General features: G+C 59.7%; 1 protein-coding gene across 1 annotated transcript; it reads right to left on the bottom strand.

The window, feature by feature from the left end:
• Positions 1-403: 403 nt before the first annotated feature.
• Positions 404-19866, bottom strand: OPLAH (5-oxoprolinase, ATP-hydrolysing). The gene is made up of 26 exons (XM_083449006.1): positions 19052-19866; positions 18065-18256; positions 16246-16354; positions 16004-16127; positions 14114-14309; positions 13730-13895; positions 13185-13323; positions 12571-12638; positions 12214-12467; positions 10626-10738; positions 10348-10518; positions 10030-10167; positions 9769-9907; positions 8578-8690; positions 8262-8413; positions 7230-7390; positions 6303-6404; positions 5851-6025; positions 5532-5716; positions 4153-4299; positions 3202-3336; positions 2679-2828; positions 2336-2493; positions 1790-1950; positions 1475-1572; positions 404-1310 (listed from the first exon to the last, which is right to left on the bottom strand). Exons 1-26 carry the CDS (start codon positions 19217-19219, stop codon positions 1155-1157), a joined length of 3870 nt encoding a protein of 1289 aa, XP_083305132.1. The 5' UTR covers positions 19220-19866; the 3' UTR covers positions 404-1154.
• Positions 19867-19894: the final 28 nt, after the last annotated feature.

Below are 19894 nucleotides of genomic sequence, written 5' to 3' on the forward strand. Positions count from 1 at the left end.
GAGCAACCGGATTATCCGACACCACCAGCTTCTCCCTGCAGGCGTCTGGCCACCAGGATCTTGTGGGCTTTGCAGAGAGAGCCGCTTGGGGCAAAAGGGGCCAAGACCCCCCTCTGGCGCTGCTTCCATGCTGGGCCTGAGGCCGGAAGGCAGGCCAGCTCCAGGCCATTCGGGCGCGTTGTGGACCCTTTTTTCGGGAAGAGCAATGCTAGCCCTGACCTCCTCCCCTCCTTCCAAGGGTGAAACCCCCGGGAGAGCCTGGCCTCCATTGGGGGGGGGGGTCAAGAGCAGGAACGAAAGACCCTCCCAGCACAACATGTGGGAGGGGGACGAGGATCCTTCTGCAGCCCCCCCTCAGCCCAACCATTCGTCTTCCCCAGCTGCAAAAACGACACAGACAGGGGAACTTGCTGGTTGCAGCTTTATTCAGCCCACAGACTTGGAAGTGAAGCTCAGAATCATCCCAGCCAAAAAACCCTCCTTCCCAGGGGAGATCCGAGGGGCTCCAACTGCAGGGCCAGGGCCACCTGCCCATTCTGCCTGAGGCCTTGGGGGGCCACAAGGCCCCACAGCTGGCCACTGGAGTGGTTTCGGTGGTGGGGTTGAGAGAGGAGCCCGGCTTGGGACCAGGCGGAGAGAGGAGGGTCTCCCAGAAGCCTAGAGGGGAGGGCATATAAAGGCTTTGGCCAGGGAGGTACTGCTGGGACCCCCAGACAAAGTGGGGCTGGCCCTCCTGGTGCTGGGGGGGGGGGGGAGGCTGGAGGAGGAAAGGCCAAGTAGCGAGCAAGCCCAGCTAGGCCAGAAAACCCCCAGACCACCTCTTTCCAAAGCCGGAAGAGAGGAATTTGTGGGGGGCAAGTGCCGCGTTCTTCCCCCTTCATTCCGGCTTACGGTGCCCAGCAGCAAACCTCAGGCCACGCTGCCCCCTGGTGGGAAGAAGAGGAGTGGCAGGTGCAGCTCTTCTCCCCTCACATGGGGAGTGGGGCCCCCCTGAAGTGCATGGCACGGCTGACCTGGGCTCATTCAATTCAGTGGGTCTACCCTGAGCAGGACGAGCGCTGAATACCGTTTGCATGCAGCTCCAACTCTTGCCTCACGGCTGACAGAGACTGCCCGCCCCCACATGCAGACCCCCTGGTGAGGAGGGGGCCCCATCACGCTCTCTCCTGGGCCAGGCGGTAGTCATAGAGGCTCCCTCGCTCCAGGAAGGGCCAGCCTCTGGGGGAGGCCGCCTGCCCTTTGGGGGATTCCGGGGGAGCGGCAGGTGGTCCGAAGCCCCCTCCTCCCGGGGTCTGCAGGCAGAAGACGTCCTGAAGGGAAGGAGAAGGGAGATGTTTGGGGTGGGGCAGAGGAGGAACTCCGTGCTGGGCGAAGGTCCCCCTGGGGGGCAGGCAGGCGAGGAGACCGAGGTGGGTCTGGGGGTCCAGAGCCAGGAGCAGAGGGAGGGGGGCGCATGCAGGGACCGGTTCCTTACCCCAGGCCCCACTTTCACAGACGTTTTGCCGCCCAGGTTGATGGTGTGGCCGTCATGTCGAATCAGCAGGTTGAGGCCTGGGGAGCCAGACTCACCCCCTGGAATCAATGGGGTGGGGGAAGAAAGTCAATACAGCGGGGGGGGGGGGACTCCCAAAGAGCCAAACTGAGAGGGCAGGGGGAGTTGGGGGAGGAATGGTGCCTCTGTTCTCTGCCCATGACACAACCCTCCCCCCAGATTCAGCCAAGGCTCCCCTCTCTGTCCCCCACCCACAAAGCAAGCTGGGCGGGAGGTGGGAGCCGGGAGCCCCCTCACCTTGCAGGCCGTAGGGGCGGAAGGCCCGCCTCTCACTCAGCACCGACAGCACCATCTCCTCCCGGAACTGCAGTTCCCGACGCACTCCGTCCCCACCTCGGAAGCGCCCGGCGCCCCCCGTGCCTGGGGCCAGCTCAAAGCACCTTAGGACCACTGGATACCTTGCGGGAGGGAGGGAAAGCGGTGGGGGGTCATTCAGGAAATGCCACAAAATCCCCCCCCCTTAAGAAGGCTGAGGGGCTGCAGAGATGGGGGCTGAAAGGAACCCTACAAAGGTTTCGAACTATAACTCCCACAGGTCACAGGAATTGAAGCCCCAAACTTATGGAGGATCCTGTGGGTCTGGGGGCACAGCAACAGCACAGCAACAACCCTCGGGGGCGCCCTTCCAACTCGGCAGTCCTGTGATCCACACTGCAGGTCATCCCAGAGTGAGCCTCCCAGGGGGCTCGGCTAGATGCCCGGGAAAGGAGACGGAGCCCACCCTGGTCCCCCCTCCTCCCCCCAGACCCCTGGAGGCCCCCCACCCTCCCAGAAAGCACCCACCGCTTCTCCAAGATCTCGGGGTCCGTGATGCGGGTGTTGGTCATGTGGCTGTGCACCCCACTGCGGCCGTGCCAGTGGGGCCCTGCCCCACACCCGCCAGCCACCGTCTCGTAGTAGCCAATGCGCTCGTTGCCAAAGGTGACGTTGTTCATGCAGCCCTGGGGAGAGGGAGGGGCTGTGAGGAAGACGCCCCCCAGACTCCCAGGGGCCAAGGCCCCCATCTAGACTCTTCCCGGGAGCCACGCTTGGCCTCCCCCTCCCCACCCCCTTCAGCTGGAGAGTCCCCACCTCGCCCTCTCAGGCCCACCCCGGCTTGGCCCCCCCTCATCTGTCCCCCCCTCACCTGAGAAGCTGCGCAGGCCTCAAAGGCCCGGAAGATGACGTCGACCACCCTCTGGGAGGTCAGGACGTTGCCCCCGACCACGGCTGCGTCTGGGGAGGGGTCCAGCAGGGAGCCTTTGGGGATGAGGATCTGCACGGGCGCCAGGCAACCCTGCAGGGAGGGAAAGATGCCAAGGACCAGCCTGACCAAGAGGGCAAACCCCAAGGAGACGGGGGGGGGGACTATGGGGGCCCCAGGCAGGGATGGACTCCAACTCCCAGCAGCCAGCAGGGCCAGTGGGAGGGAGGGGAAGCTCCTCAGCACCTGCCCTTCGGCCCTAGTCCAGCACTCTGACCACTACGCCACACTGCCTCCCCCCAAGGGGGTCAGGATCCCCGTCTTTTGAGTGCGGCCATCCCTCTCCTGGGGCTGGAAGGCTCCTCTAAGGGCAGGGCTCCTCCCCACTCCTTTCCGCTGGGGGGAGGCAGGACCCCTCGGCCCCCCGCCCTGCCCCCCAGGGGCCGATCTCCTCCCCCTGGCCTACCTGGTTGAGGGGGATCTCCTGGCCCACCATGCAGCGCAGGCAGTAGATGAGGGCCGAGAGGGTGATGGCCCGAGGGGCGTTGCAGTTGCCGTAGACCTCGTGGCCAGAGCCCCGGAAGTCAAAGACAGCCGTGCCCTGCGGGGGGAGAAGAGAGGAGGCTGGGGGAGGAAAGGGGGAGAGGCAGGGGTCCCGCCCCCCGCCTCTTGTGGGAGGGAGTTCCACAGATGAACCCTGTGCTACACAAAGCACTTTCTCTTCTCTGTCCTGAATTTCCCAACAGTCATCTCCCCTGATTGTCCACAAGTCTGAGCATTACGAGAGAGCGAGAAAAGCTCGTTGGGATTCTGCCGGGGAGATGGGGGCATCAGGCAGGCCCCAGCTGGCTCCAGCCACCGGCCGGCAGCCGGACGATCACCAGTCTCCCTTGGAACAGCATCAATCAGCGACACGAGCCTCAGATACGTTTAGAGACTTGGCACGCTCTATCAGCAGAGTGAAGAAATCTTCTCACGATGGAAGTGGCGGACAGAGCCATGGGTAAGCATATTGACAGCATTTATTCCGCATAGTTCAGGAACAAAGGAAAAAACCTGTCTGCTTCCCTTTGTGTCCAGCAAAACAGCAAAAGCAGTATACAAAAGGGAAGTTCCCAGCAAACTGCTGGAAGGAAACAGGCATGTGACACACAACAGTCAGGCCTGTTCCCTTTTTAAGGTGGAACGGAACTATATCCTAACAAAGCTTTCCTCTCTCCATCATTTGACAATCTTTTCCCCTGCCTCCTCTTGCCCCCCCATCTCGAAACTCCAAGGTCCCAAAGGCTGCCGCCTTTCTTCCATCCCCCCCCCCACTTGATCCTTCTGGCTGCCCTTCCCATAGCCTTTTCCAGCTCCCCCAGCTCCTTCTGGAGGCGAGGAGACACAGCACCCCCCCTGAGCCACCTGCGCTCACCTGCTGGGGATCCACCGTCACCTTCAGGCGAATGGGGGAGCCATCGTCCAGGAAGTCCTCCGCCTCCACCTGCAGGGGGCGTCCCGGCTCCCCCTGGCGGGCAGCAAAGTCCTTCAGCATGTCTTGCACGGCCACTTCTGCGTTGGCCTGGAGGGGGGCGGGGGGGGGCACAAAGGACAGCAAAGACTTGAGAGGTGGCCCTGCAGGTCTCTCTCCCCCTGCCCACTTGCCCACCCAAGTCCAGCAGATTCCTCCGCCCACCACGCTCTCCAACCTGCGCCCACGTCTGAACTGGGGAGGCGTTTGGGTGCTTTGTGACAACAGTCCAGTGGCATCTGTAACATTGCTCTGGCTTTCCGTTTTATACTGAGGGCTGCTCTGGAAAGGTTTGGGTTGAAATGCGTGAAATTACATACCCATATAACCCCATGGATTAAAGAAGGCCTTGAGGGTGTTATTGCACACTTCTAATAGGATTCCAAGGTGGGGGTTTGGGATGCAGACCAACATGCAAGGAGGTCAGTATTCACAGAATGCTGTGTGAGACAGTAAGTCTGCAGGCTTGAGTCTGCAGGCTGATGCAACCGGCCTGCAAGACTTTCTATGCAAGTGCTGGGCCAGAAAGACGGAGCAGTAATGCGCTGTCAGTTGATTGGCTGTCATTGGTTTAAAAGGAAACCTGTCCAGCAGTAAGGGGTGGTGTAGAGGAGTGTGGTCAGAGAGAGAGAGAGAGAGAGAGAGAGAGAGAAAGGTCTTTTGCCTATTTGCCTATTTAAGACTAGGGCCCTGCAGGACTTTTTAGAATGCTGTGTTACTTTGATTGTTGTTAGCCGCTCTGAGCCCGGCTTCGGCTGGGGAGGGCAGGATATAAACAAATTATTATTATTATTATTATTATTATTATTATTATTATTCAGCCAGGTACTCTGACTGTATGAACTGCTCATGTATTATAGCCTGTAGATTATTGTATATATTGTATATATTTGTATATATATATAGCTCACAATAAATATACTGCACTGAAGAACCTGGAACTCTGAGCTAAAGCACCGCGGAGAATTTGCGACAGAGGACCATGTTTGGGACGGGGGGGAGGGGGGGAGAGAGACAGACCCTGGCTGGCCCAGGGCGGCAGCAGCTGCTGCTTCCAGCCCTGGATCTGCAAAGGAAATGGATGGCTCCGTCCCTCCAGTTTACAATAATATCCACATATGAGGTTGTTCAGCCATCCATCCGGGATTCTTTAGTCGCAATTGCTGCCTTGCAGAGGGTTGGGCTGGATGACCCCGGGGTCCCTCCCAACAACAATCAGAGGCCTCTCATTTTCAAGGGCTGATTTAAAGCCCCGCCCCCCGCCCTGCAGTCTTCCTGCTCACCTGGATGTGAGCCATGTAGGCCTGCACCACTTCTAAGCCGTACTGACCAATCAGCTCGTTCACCAGCTGGATCCCCTTCTGATTGGCTGCCACCTGAGCGCGAAGGTCAGAGAGGTTGTCCTGCAGGTTGCGCGTGCCGCTGCTGCCGGGGAGGCGGGCGGGAGCCATCAGGGCCTCCGTGACGGCTGCGGGGGGAGCAGGGGGAGGCAGGTGAGCCCCCCAGCACGGCTGACAGGGCAGGGAAGGTCAAAGGCCACCGGTGGGCAGAGAGACCCCTTGATTCTCTCCCTCCTTGGCTCATCCAGCAGCCCCCACATACCCTCCTCCTGGAAGACGCTGCCCTTGACCAGCTTGAAGGAAATGAAGACGGCCCCCTCCTCCTGGAGGGAGTGGGAGTGGGGGGGCATGGAGCCCGGCGTGATGCCCCCAATGTCCGCATGGTGCCCGCGGCTGGCCACAAAGAAGACCGGCCTGGCCTCTCTTAGCCAGAAGACCTGCGAGGAGGCAGAAGAACGGAGCAGACTTGGTCCACAGGGAGCGGGCATGGGGCAGGGCCATGGGGCAGGGATGGCAGGAGCCACAGGGCAATGGGGGGAGCTCCTGGGACTGCCACCCCCCAGCTCCAAGGGCACTGGGCGTCCAACCCTCCCCAGTCCTGAAGGGGCCCAAGCCACACACCCGGGCACGGCTGTCGGTCTGCCAGGGCAGAGATGCCAGGCTAGGCTGTGCCCTGGGACAAAGACCCCTGCCCACCGGGAGACCCCAACTCACAGGGGTGATGACGGTCAGGTCCGGCAGGTGGCTGCCCCCCGCACACGGGTGGTTGCTCAGGAGAACGTCCCCCTCGTGGAGGTCGGAGCCCAGGTTCCGGATCTGGAAGGGCAGCAGGAAAGAGAAAGGCAGCGGGGGGAGGGAAGCAGGGGCTCCCCAGGGCCAAAAGGGGCAGTTCCTCCGGCCCCCGAGTCCTGAAGTCCCAAGACGGAGGGAGCTCTGGCCGCCAGAAGAGTCCAGCCGCTCCATCCAGGCAGTGTGGCCTAGTGGTCAGGGTGCTGGGCTAGGGACTGGGTTCGAATCCCCACCCGACTGTCATGGCCTTGGGGAACCAGCGGCTCCACATTGAGCTCCTTGGAGGAAAGGGAATAAAGAATAAGAGAGAGAAGGACACTTTCCATTTTCCCATTTTTGGAGTCCCAGCAAAGGAAGAATGGAATATGCAGAAATGGCAAAACTCACCAGAAGAAATCAAGATAACAAACATTTTATAAAAGAATGGAAATGGTTTATTGAATATTTGCAGATAAGTTATAAACAGATAAAAGCAATGACAGGATTATTGTAAAAACCTGCAGCTATATAAGTCTATATATATATATAAAGAAAATTAATAAATGCTCAATTTGGATATACAGAAGATATTAAAAATAAATCTAGGGAACTGCAGAAAGAGGGGGAAGGAAGCCAAGTTTTAAAATGTCAGAATGAATGTAAAATAAGTGAAATATAGATATCTGAAAAGTATAATCTTTTTTTTTAAAAAAGACTGAGACTGCACTGGGGCCCAAAGCCCAAGGCAACTCGAGACCATATATGAAAACACATATAGGGTTATGGATAGAAAGGGGGGAGCCGGGCGCCTTGCCCCCCCCCCCCGGCTTGGGTGCAGCTTTGCAGAGTCACCTTGTGGTGGGGGCAGCTTACCTGAAACTGCACCGTCTCCTGCATGGCGCCCAGGTGGACCGGGATGTGGGGGGCGTTGGAGACCAGCCCCCCATCGGGGCCAAAGAGGGCGCAGGAGAAATCCAGCCTCTCCTTGATGTTGGTGGAGATGGCCGTGCGCTGCAGGATGCGTCCCATCTGCTCTGTTGGGGGGGGGGGAAGAGGGTCAGGGTTTTTAATACAGTGGTGCCCCGCAAGACGAATGCCTCGCAAGACGGAAAACCCGCTAGACGAAAGGGTTTTCCGTTTTGGAGGTGCTTTGCAAAACGAATTTCCTATGGGCTTGCTTCACAAGACGAAAATGTCTTGCGATTCCTGGGGGGGGGGGTTTGCTCCTCACCCCCTTTTTCTAAGGCACTAAGCTGCTAATAGCCTTTTAGCAGCTAATCCGCTAATCCCTTAAGCCTTTAATAGCCGCTAAACCGCTAATAGCGCTAATCCGCTAATGGGCTTGCTTCGCAAGACGAAAAAACCGCAAGACGAAGAGACTCACGGAACGGATTCTTTTCGTCTTGCGAGGCACCACTGTATTCTGTCGGGAGCCACAAAGAGTGGCTGGGGAAACCCAGCCAGATGGGTGGGGTATGATGATGATGATGATGATGATGATAATAATAATAATAATAATATTTAATCCCGCCTATCTGGCTGAGTTTCCCCAGCCACTCTGGGCAGCTCCCAATCGAGTGTTAAAAACAATACAGCATTAAATATTAAAAGCTTCCCTAAACAGAGCTGCCTTCAGATGTCTTCTAAAAGTCAGATATTTCTTTGACATCTGGTCGGAGGGCGTTCCACAGGGTGGGCAACACCACCGAGAAGGCCTTCTGCCTGGTTCCCTGTAACCTCTCTTCTCGCAGGGAGGGAACCACCAATAATAATAATAATAATAATAATAATAGTTACTACAGTATTATTATTCCCCCCCCACTAGGAATCTTCTCCAAAGACACACTCTCCACCTCCTCCCTAGCCCCCCCTTGTCCCCCCCAGCAGAGCATGCCCCTCACTCACCTGCAATGCTCATGAAGCGATGGGAGAAGATGGAGAGCTGGATGGGGTCTATCTGGGGGCCGATGGGGCGCTCCGTCCCGGACCCCACAGTGATGCAGATGTCTCCGAGTCGGGTCACGGAGGCCGTGCAGGCGGGCTCCACCAGGATGGTGCTGGGCGGGGGGCACAAGAGTTGCAGCGCGGCTCCTTCTTCCTCAACCCCCCTCCTGCCCCTTTGCCCTCCTTGGAAACAGCCCCCACTCTGGGTGCCCCACAGCCAGCCAGGGCCAAAGGCTCCTGGACTCAGCGCAGGGCAGGGATGAAGTCCCCCCCTCACCTGTTCTTGTCAATGATGATGCTGGGACCAGGGATGGAGTGGCCCCAGGTGAGCTCCTCCAGCAGGTAGACGCTGGTCTCCAGGTAGCCGCCCTCAAAATAGCAGCGGGACACCTGTGGGCAGACAGTGGGGCTGGGTGGTTAGTACGAAGGACTGTTGGTTTAACTATTGCAGTTGAGCTTCCTGCATTGCAAGGGGTCCGCCCCAATTCTAATTTATTGCCCCCCTCCACCCGGAGTCCCAGGGTGAGCTGCACCACCAAAAGCAACTTTCAGCCTTGGAAATGAGGAGTAAGGAAGCCTAGGGATTTAAGCTGCTTTCCGGAAGCAGAGAGTGGTGCGGCAGAAAACATTCCTTTTCTATTTCTGACCCACCCAGAACCATCAGAGTCCAATGCAAGAGCCCCCAGCTGTTGGCAGCTGGGTCTGGGGGGCCAGGCCCCCCTCCCAAAGCCCCAGCACAGGCTCTGGGGGTCCCTGCCTGCTCCCCCAGGCTGGCTGGTTGTATTTGCAAACAAGTGGATACAGCCGTGCCTGGGCTCCCAAACGATCGGAAACCGGATGTAATTGTTCCAGTTTCCGAATGTTTTTTGGGAAGCCGAACATCCGCTACGGACACCACTATTGTTTCCGGCACACCTGCGCAATCAGGAACCAGTCGGAAGCTGCACCTCTGTTTCCTAACTTTTGGGAAGTCAGACTTCCGGAATGGATTATGTTTGACTTCTGAGGTCCGTCTATATTGCAAAAAGGTCACCCACGTCTCCAGGACCTGATCCTGCCAGAGAAACGGCACCTTGCGCTCCCCACCTTCCTGCCCCACAGCTCTACGATGGTCCACCAGGATATATATTGTATCAGGAAATGTGTGACCTTGAAAATAAAAGTGTCCCCTTCCGACGAAAGAGAGCGTTTGAAAGTGGGAGGGGGCTCTTCTCAGACTGCAGGTTCCAAAAGCACCTGAGCACCCAGCAGTCTGGGGAGTCCAGCTCCCTCCCCCTGGATGCTTTGGACTCCAGCTCCCATCAGCCCCTGGGCCAGCCCGGAAGGGAGGAGCCAGAGTGCAGAGTTAAACTGCGGAACTCCCTCCCACAGGGACGGCTTTCAAAGAGCATGGAGCATGAGGGGGCTCTCAAGGGCAACCAGCCAGAAAGGAGCAGGGGCTGGGGAAGAGGGGCAGGGGGGTCCTCACCCTTTCCCGGCGGGGGGGCTGCTCACTGGCCGGCACCGGCTCTTCCTGGCCCAGCCCGGAGCTGGCCGTGCCCCTCACGCGCACGTCGTCCACCAGGACGGCTCGGCCGGGGATGGTGAAGCCAAACTCCTGCAGGTACCTGGGGGACCAAGCGCAGGCTCAGGGGGGCGACTGCAAAGCATCTCCCGGCCCCCGCTGCAGAAAAGGGGCAGCCGGGCGCTTCTGAGCCGTGGTGCCAGGCGGGAGGGGGAGCTCACTGACCTGGTGGCAAAGGCAGCGCCAAAGTCCCCGCTGCGGCAGGACTGGGCAGTGGCCGGGTAGCCCTTGGCAGAGCACATGAGGGCACAGTCCGTGCGCTCGTAGCGAAGGTGCAGGAAGGGCTCCGTGCTGATCTGGGATCTGGGGAAGGCCGAGGGGAGGGCAGTGAGCAAGCAGCTGGGGGCTCCCCCCAAAGGTAATGCCAGCTTCCCCCCCTCAAATGCAGCCCCCAGGACTCTGCCTTCCCCAGACAGCGGGCCGGGTTGCCCACAGCGGCTGGCAGGGCCTTCTCCCCCCAGGCCCTGCAGGGGTGGCGCTCACCTGGCGAAGCCCTGGGCCTCCAGAGCCTGCACGCACTTGGCCTCCAGGGCGGCGACTGTCTCGTCCAGCTGGGCGTAAGCCTCGGGGCCGTAGGCCAGGGAGCAGGGCTGCTGCGTCTCGTGAACCACGTCCGCCAGAGCCAGGCCAAAGGCGGACAGGATCCCGCTGTGCCTGCCGGGAGGAGGAAGGGAGCGAGTGAGTGAAGGAGGGTCTTCCTCTGCCAGGTCAAGCGAGGGGTCCTGGGGCAGAGACCCCCCTCCCCTCCCTTGGGCACCTACTTGTGGATGAAGACCTTGCTCATGCCCAAGGCCCGGGCGATGGCACAGGCGTGCTGCCCGCCAGCTCCCCCAAAGCAGGCCAGGATGTGGCGGGACGTGTCGTGGCCCCGAGCCTGGAAGGAGGACAGAGCGGCCGTTGGAGCCCAGAGAGAGAGAGAGAGAGAGAGAAACAGCAGGCACTCTCCCCCCCAATGGGGCTCAAACCCACAACCCTGAGATTAAGCGCCTCCTGCTCTATGGACTGGGCTCTTGATAATGATAATGATAATAATAATAATAATAATAATAATAATAATAATAATAATAATAATGGTAGTAAATTTATACCCTGCCCATCTGGCTGGGTTTCCTCAGCCACTCTGGGCAGCTTCCAACTGAATATTAAAAATCAGGCTGCCCCCCACCCTTGGGGGTCTCCCCCCACCTTCCCCTTCTTACTAGGGGATTTCAGCCATCCTTAAGGAGCTGCGTCTGAAACCACTGAACCTTCCTTCCCTAGAAGCAGCCCAAATTTGGACGGGTAATCATTGCAGCACTCTTGAAACTGTCCAATCCAAATTTTTAAGGCAGATTTTTTCTGTATCACCTTGTGTCCTGAATGCAGCATTACGACTGGAGGCAAGTCTCCCCTCTGTAGAAGCTCGGTCCTGGCAAAGAACTCTTAATTATTGGCTCCGTCTAAATCTAAATCCACACGGTCTACTGCCCTTAGTGACACAAGACCCCCATAAAAGTGTGCGGTCCAAAACTGTGCACCAAAAACTCCTCTCCTGCGGACTCCACCCACATCAGCTTCTCACGATGGGCTTTATTAAAGCAAAAGGGATAAAGGACTCAGAGCAACAGAGCAATCTGGCCATTATAAAGAAACTCTGTCCTTGGTATGCCTCCCCCCCCCCATCTCAGTTTGATTCCCTGGCACCATATTTGTATAAATTAACTATCCCAAAATACAGACGTGCCTTCACACTAGCCATACTGGATGTGATGCCCTCTGCCGTACTTGAGGGCAGATACCAAAAGATTCCAACTGAGAAACGACTCTGCCCTTGTGGAGATGGCAGAGTGGCTCATGTTCTCCTGTCCTGTCCCCTTTATAAAGACCTGAGGAATGAGATCACCACCCCACTCTCACTTACCATCCCAGGCCGCCCATCTGAGGCCACATTGGTCTTTCTGTTATCAGATCAAAATGATCAGAAGCAGCAAAGGTTGCTAGGTTTATCAAGGGTGCAATGAGATTAAGGGCCACTATCTGAACGATAATCTTGGTCATTTGATTGCCCTTTTTACCCATTGTTGTCTTTCTAATTGTATATTTTGCTTGGTTTATGTTGCTATGGCCATTGGCTAATGCGAATAAAGTTTATCCATCTTTGTGATCCCTGGAAGCAGGCCGAGGCTGCTGCCCCAATCTGCAAGTGGCCTGCCCTCCCGCCATCCCACCTGGCAGCTGCCCCCTGGCCTCTGGGGCCCCTCTGAGGCCCACTCAGGGGCTCCCAGAGCAAGCCAGGAGAAAGCCCCTCTCCCCCCCCCCCCGGTGCAGAGAAGGGGGGGCTCTGCCCGGGAGCCTTGGCGCAGCCCCCACCTGCGTCAGGGCACGGATGGGCCTGCACATGGCCTCGTTGGCCACACGGATGAAGCCCATGGCCACCTCCTCCACGCTGAGCGGGGGGCTGGCCCCACGGAAGGCGTTGACCCTGGCGGCCAGCTCCTCAAAGGCCTGCAGGGTGGCCTCCGGCGAGAGGGGAAGGTTCTCCGTGGGTCCAAAGATGTGGGGGAAGTAGCTGGGCAGGAGGCGGCCCAGGCACAGGTTGGCGTCCGTCACCGTCAGGGGGCCTCCTGGGGGCATAGAGGGAGAGGCGCAGTCAGGCACCCGCCTCCAGCACCCTGTCCCCCCCCACACACACACACCGCCACCCCCTGCCCCACACGGCTGCCTCACCCTTCCGGTAGCAAGCGGGGCCAGGATGCGCCCCGGCAGACTCGGGGCCAACGACAAAGAGCCCAGACCTGGAGGGGAGGAAAAAGAGAGAGGAGGAGATTAATTGACCACTGTGGCAAATGGGGGGGGGGAGGGCGCAAGGAGCTGCCAGGCCAGAGGAGGAGAAGTGCCGACTGGATCAGGCCCAAGGGGTCCATCCAGTCCAGCAGCCCAAGGGGAAACCTGGAAGCAGGATTGGAGCCAAGAGCACCCCTCTTCTCCTGCGAAGACCGCGCAGAGTCCTCCTGGCTAGGAGCTATCTGTGGCCCCCTCCTCTTACACTAAATTGTCCAATCCTCTTTCATCCCGGTTGGTGGCCCTCCTGTGGCAGGGAGTTCCACAGTTTAACTCGGGGCCCTGAACTCAAGGCAGGGAGAAGGGGCGAGAAAGCCCAGCAGCAGGAACAAGTGAGGCAGGCGTGGGCCCCAAGGAAATGGCCCTCAAAGGAGGCGGGGGCTGCGGGGTCACAAGGACGCCCACCCCATCGAAGGAAGACGGGATGGAGGCAACTGGATAGGCAGGAGAGGGAGCAGTAGCACCCCACAGGTCCCGGGGTGGGGGGCCATGAGCCCAACCTGAAGAAGAGCCGGGAGCCCCCTCCGGCCGCCACGGTGTTGATGTCCAGCTGCGGGGCCTGGATGCTGACCCCGGCCGTCGTGGCCTCAAAGACGTGCTCATACTCCCCGGCGTAGCGGCTCACGTCGGTGGAGGTGCCTGGGCGAGAGACCCCACGTGAGGGACCCTCCCAAACAGCCCCACACTCTTTCTTATTTATTTACCCCCCCTATGCCGGGAGGTCTCAGGTCTCACAGAAAAGAGCGCAATACAGTGGATGCTCAGGTTGCGAACGTGATCCGTGTGGGCCGCATCCTGCCCAGCTACTTCCCCCACATCTTTGGACCCACGCGGCCACCGAAACCCAGAAGTAACCCATTCCGGTACTTCTGGGTTTCGGTGGTCCGCAACCCGAAAAAAGACAACCTGAAGTGGTTGTAACCCGAGGTATGACTGTATATAAAGTCAAAATGAAAACACTAACCCAATAACGCTCCCCCCCAAAAAAGAGCCACATTTAAAAAGGGTGTCGGATGTCCTCTCCATGCCCCGTGGTCCCTCTTACCTCCCATGTCAAAGCCAATGATGGGCTGTCCATCTTCCCGGCGGTAGGTGGTGAGGGCATAGCCCACGACGCCCCCTGCTGGGCCAGAGAGGATGGCGCGGGAGCCGCTGAAGGCCTCCATGGGGGTCAGGCCCCCGTCAGAGCGCATGAACATGACCGGGACGCCCTGTGGAGAGAGGCCAGGGTAGACCAGGCTGAGGGGGGTCCCATCTGGCGGTGCCCTTGCAGGGTGCCCCCCCAGCCCCTCTGCTGTGATTCCCCCAAGGAAACTGGGTGCAAAGCAGACCAACCCTCTCCAGTTTCCAGAGGGAGGGAGGGAGAGAGACTGCCAGAGACGGGACTCGAACCCAGCTCCCCCCGGACAAGTCTTCCCCCGTTTCCCACCTGGAGCTGCTGAGAGAAGCCGTCCCGGAAGCTGCTCAGGTAGCGGTGGATGCAGGGTGTGAGGTAGGCGTCTGCGCAGGCCGTGTAGCCCCGGGGCACTGCCCGCACCATGGGCATCACCTGGGAGGAGAGGGAGACCTGCTGGAAGCCCAGCTCCTTCGCCAGCCGCCCCACCTGACGCTCGTGCTCTGGCCACCTGCGGGGGGAGGAGATGCTCAGCGCTGCTCACGCTCCGCCCTGGGAGCCAACGCGGGACTTGACATCTTTCCGCAGGACCTGCAAGACGGAGCTGTTCCGCCTGGCCTTTGGTTTGGACTCGGTCTGAGCCTTCTGTTTCCCTCCTCTTATGGCTTCGCCTTTAAAATGAGGCTGCATTTTAACCTGTATTTTAAATTGGTTCTTTTCCTATTATGTTTTTACTGTAATTTTACTGGCGTTAGCTGCCCTGAGTCCGACTTTGGCCGGGGAGGGTGGGGTATAAATAAATATTATTATTATTATTAATTTGTTACGGAGCAGCCCCTGCTTTTCTTCTGATGCTGCCTAACTGTCTTGGCCGTCACTTTCTCGGGGGCTCTGGTCTGGATCAGGCCAAAGGGGGCCCACCCAGCCCAGTCTCCTCCTCTCCCAGGGGCCGACCAGATGCCCCACAAGGAAATCAGCAGGATCCGGGCCCAAGAGCAGCTCTGGGCTCCTTGGTTTCCAGCAAGTGGGATTCAGAAGCACGCCAGCCTCAGACCAGGGGGCAGAGCATGACCATCCCGGCTGGGCGCTCTGCAAGGCCTCCTCCTCCTCTCATCCCTCCTGCAGGACCAAATTCCAGAGTCGGACTCTGCGCTGCGTGAAGACGGGCTTTCTTCCTCTGCCCTGAATCTTCCAACATTCAGCTTTTCTGCCGTTTGCCAATGTAGACATAGCTCAGCACAAGACTCCTAATCTCAGGGCTATGGGTCCAAGCCCCATGTAAAAGATTCCTGCCTTGCAGGGGATCCAGTGATCCTTGGGATCCCTTCCAGCTCTGCAGTTCCACGACTGCACTTCCTTCACTTCCTTTTCCGCTGAGGCTGCCTAGCTGGCTTGCCTGCCGGTTTCTGCTGGCAAAGGACTGGATGTGGGTTGCAAATAAAGGCTCTGGGGCTGGAGAGGAACTAGGCTGCGTCCAGGGCAGCTGTCTGCCAGCTCCATCTGGTACGCAGGATGAGACCCTCCCTGCCCACAGACTGTCTCGCCCGAGTGGTGCATGCTATGGTTATCTCCCACTTGGACTTCTGCAATGCGCTCTATGTGGAGCTACCCTTGAAGGTGACCCGGAAACTACAATTAATCCAGAATGCGGCAGCTAGACTGGTCACTGGGAGCAGCTGCCGAGACCACATAACACCGGTCTTGAAAGACCTACACTGGCTCCCAGTACATTTCCGAGCACAATTCAAAGTGCTGGTGCTGACCTTGAAAGCCCTAAACGGCCTCAAAGGCCCAGAATACCTGAAGGAGAGTCTCCACCCCCATCGTCCAGCCCGGACACTGAGGTCCAGCACCAAGGGCCTTCTGGCGGTTCCCTCACTGTGAGAAGTGAGGTTACAGGGAACCAGGCAGAGGGCCTTCTTGGTAGTGGCACCCGCCCTATGGAACGCCCTCCCACCAGATGTCAAGGAAATAGACAACTATCTGACTCTTAGAAGATATCTGAAGGCAGCCCTGTTCAGGGAAGTTTTTAACGTCTGATGTTTTATTCTGTTTTTAATCTGTTGGGAGCCGCCCAGAGTGGCTGGGGAAACCCAGCCAGATGGGTGGGGTATAAATAATAAATTACGATCATATTATTATAAGCAGCCCCACCCCCTCAACCCAGAGTGCAAGACTTCCTCCCACCTCAGGAGCAGAACTCACATGTAGGAGTGCAGAAGGACCACTGCCAGGCTGCGGATGCCCTGGGCCAACAACCCCTCCAGCTGCCCTCGCAGGGCATCCAGGTCCAACGGCCGGTGCACCACAAGGGACTCCCCCGTCAAACCTGGGAGGGGGGGTGAGAGGAAGAGAACCGCCAGGTGAACCCCCGTCGTCTGTGAGACCCTCCCTGCATGATCCTCCCACAGCCCCTCTGGGACAGATGGAGGCAGCAGAGCTCCCACCTGTGACTTTGGGGGCAGAGCCATAGAGCTGGCATCCCTCGCGATGGAGGACCAGGCGCTCGTCCACCTCCAGCACGGCCTCGTACAGCAGGTCTGGCATGGAGACTGCCTGGGGAGAAGGAGGGGTGGCGGGGGGGGGGTCACAGGCAGATCACTGTACGTTTCCGAGCACAATTCACAGTGTCGGTGCTGACCTTGAAAGCCCTAAACGGCCTCGGTCCAGTATATCTGAAGGAGCGTCTCCACCCCCATCATTCTGCCCGGACACTGAGGTCCAGCGCCGAGGGCCTTCTGGTGGTTCCCTCATTGCAAGAAGCAAAGCTACAGGGAACCAGGCAGAGGGCCTTCTCGGTGGTGGCGCCCGCCCTGTGGAACACCCTCCCAGCAGATGTCAAGGAAATAAACAACTATCTGATTTTTAGAAGACATCTGAAGGCAGCCCTCTTCAGGAAACTTTTAATGACTGATAATTTAATGTATTTTTAATCTTTTGTTGGAAGCCGCCCAGAGTGGCTGGGGAAACCCAGCCAGACGGGTGGGGTATAAATATATTATTATCATCATCATCATCATCATCTTCATCATCATCAACATCAGGGGACGGACATCCTCACTCGCAGGCCGGGAGAGGGATCTGCACCCCTTTCACAGAACCACAGAAATGCGGATTCAGAAGAGGCCCCCTGGGATCACCACCACTGGCTCCTCCTCCATCTGCTGGGGGGGGGCACTCCGCCGTCATAAACGTGTTGGGTTTGGTGCCACAGACGGACGCCGCCACTCCCTGCAACATGTTCCTGTGCGGGTGACCAAAATGCCAAGCGCAGGTCAGCCTCCTCGCTGGAGCCACATCGGGTGGTGCTTGCAGGAGGCCTGGCTCCCCGGGGCAAAGCTGCCAGGTGGGCAAGGCAGCCCCCCCAGCGCAGGATGGCCTCATGAATGAAAAGCAAAACCTTGAACTTGGCCCAGGAGCAAATCAGCAGCCAGAGCAGATCTCTGAGCAGAGCTTTCATGCACTGGCATAGTCAACCTCCTGTCGGCAGCCAAGCTAAGAGCATGGGAAACTGTGCCGGGCTGTTGGTCCATCAAGTTCAGTGTTGCCTACTCTGGCCGGCAGCCCCTCTCCAGAGGTCTCTCCCAGCCCCATCTGGAGACCCCAGGGATCAATGCAGGGAAGATGCTCTGCTACTGAGCTATGGCCCTTCCCCTATGGCTGTCCTTCAGAGATTCTTCCTGCAACTCTGCAAGTTTATGATTCTATCCTGTTTCCTTGCCCGCTCCCCCTTGGCACAAGAAGAATTTAGGGCATTTGAGGGCAAGCCCAGCCGTGAAAAATGTGCTGCTCCACTTGCCCTCCGGAGAAGGAGGGCCCAGACCAGAGTGAGCAGCAGTGATTGGGGAGGCAGGAAGGGAGGAGATGCTCAAGGCAGACAGGGGTGGGGGCACCAGCACATGGCACCCGTCTCTGCTCCCACCCCCCAGCCGGCTAGGAAAACACCTTCTCCAGCCTCCATGGAAACCAGGAGCAAAGCCCCCCCCCCTTCCCAGCTGGCTGGCTGCCCAGTCGGCTCTGCCGAGGGACCTCCAGGCTGTTTCCACATCCCCCCCCCATGCCCAGCCAGCAGGAACGCTCCAGCGCTGCCAGCCAATCCTGAGAGGGGCACAGCACCCGCCCACCCCTCCAGGCTGCCCAGGAAGGTGGCACCGGCTGGCACAGACTGGAGTCCAGACCGCTGCCTCTCGAGGGCAGAAGGGGACGGCTGAGCCCCGTTGGACCCAGAGGAGGGGGGGTGGGAGGGGGGAGAGTCCCGGCACTGACCAGGTCAAAGATGTGTGGCCGCGCCTGGTTGCCAATGTGCAGCAGGTCCCTGAAGCCTTTGGTGATGAGCAGCGCCAGGCTCTCCCCCTTGCGCTCCAGAAGGGCGTTGGTGGCCACCGTGGTGCCCATGCGGATCCACTCGATGCGCGAGGTGTCCAGGGGCTGGTCTTTGGGGAAGGGGACGCCGCATTCCTGGGGGGGGGAGCAAAGCGTCCGTCATGGCCTGCCAGACTGAACACACACACACAGGACAAGAGGGCAGGAAAAGCTCCTGCACAGCCTTTCCCAGAGGGCAGAGCCCTTGCGCATAATGGTTTGGAAGGTGCTCCTGTCGTCTTCTGGACTAAGCTCCTAAGGGACACTCCTGCTCTGCGAAGCAAAGAACCAGCCCCCTGCAGCCCTCCAGGAGGACCATAGCAGCCAGGGGGAGACACCCAGGTGCCCACCAGACCCATGGTCCCAACTCCCCACACAGGGAACACACACCTGGGGCACCAGTGCCTTACACTGCCCGGCAAGGGACCCTCCCAGCCCCTCCAGACCGAACAGGGGGCATGCACATGGCCCCCTGTTCTCCAGTTCCATCCAAGGGCTGCCTTTAAAGCCCCTCTTTGAGACCCCCGCCCAGCCGCTGAGATGGTCTTCAGGGGCTTCCTCTGGGTGCCCTCAGGTGGGCAGGGAGCAGGGCCTTTTCTGGGATGGCACCCCAACTGCTGGAAGAGCTGCTGGGCATCCTGGTCACCCTCTGTGACGCCCTCCCCTTTACCTGGGGCGGGGGGGGGGGGTTCAACTAGCCTCACAGTCGGGCTGGGGAGCTCCCCTTGCAGAAGGGCTCCTTGCAAGAGCTCCTGCTTCCTCCGGGCCACGATCCTTTCCTGCTGCTGCCGCTTTCTTGGCAGAGGCAACCCGAAGGCGCGTCCTCGCCAGACGCCCGGGCGGCCCTCTGCCCCGCGCCCCGAGGGCTTTCCCGGCCCGGGGCCGCCTCACCTCCTCCAGGACGCGCCGGATGCCCTCGGTGGGCGCGTCGCGGTAGTTGGCCGGGTCCTCGGAGAGCAGCTTCAGCACGCGCGCCTTCCCTCCGGGGCAGCGGGCGAAGACGTCCGTGAAGGTGCCGCCGCGGTCGATGGCGAACTGGAACTTGCCGGGCGCCGCCATGGCCCGACGGAGCGCCCGCCGGACGGGCGGCGAGGGAGGCGCGCAGAAACCCCGGGGTCCCCGCGGCCCGGCTTTAGCGCCTCACGGGGTCCCCGAGAGGAGAGTCGGCCGGCAGCGGACTGGGAAGCCTGGCTCGACGGCGCGCCGGTGGCCGAGACCTCCGCTCGGGAAGCTCCTCCTGCCGCGGGAGGGGCCGGCTCGGCGCCCCGCCTGACTTGCTGGACTGCTTCGCTCAGGGAAGGGAAGGGGGCGCTGGCGAGGCAAGGGGCGCCTCACCCCCCTCCCCGTCCAAGGGCGCAAACAGGCGGTGGTGGGACTGCTGTCCCGGGACGCGGGCTCATGGGAGTCCCCGCTCCCTCCTGCGGAACCGAGCGGGGCCAGGAGGCTCCAGGCGCCCCTTCGATGCTCCCCTCCGACGGGCCAAGAGAGTTGATGCCCTGAAAGGCGGTTCGTGCCCCCGCCCCGACGGGGGGCGCCCGGCAGAAACTTCAGGCGCCGGCGGCGAACCCCGTCTCAGCCCCCGGCCCTTTCCCGGCCGGGTCAGTCCCCGATCCTCACTTCCCGACTTGGCGGGGGGGGGGGGCGCGCAACCCTCGGGAGCGCCTCGCGTGGCGGCAGGGGGCGCGGCCGGCGGCGGCGAGGGGCGGAGCGGGGCCCGGCTTCCTTCTCCTCCTC

The sequence above is a fragment of the Podarcis tiliguerta genome (assembly GCF_965153285.1).
Source record: "Podarcis tiliguerta genome assembly, chromosome: 7".
In the NCBI taxonomy this organism is placed as follows: Eukaryota; Metazoa; Chordata; class Lepidosauria; order Squamata; family Lacertidae; genus Podarcis; species Podarcis tiliguerta.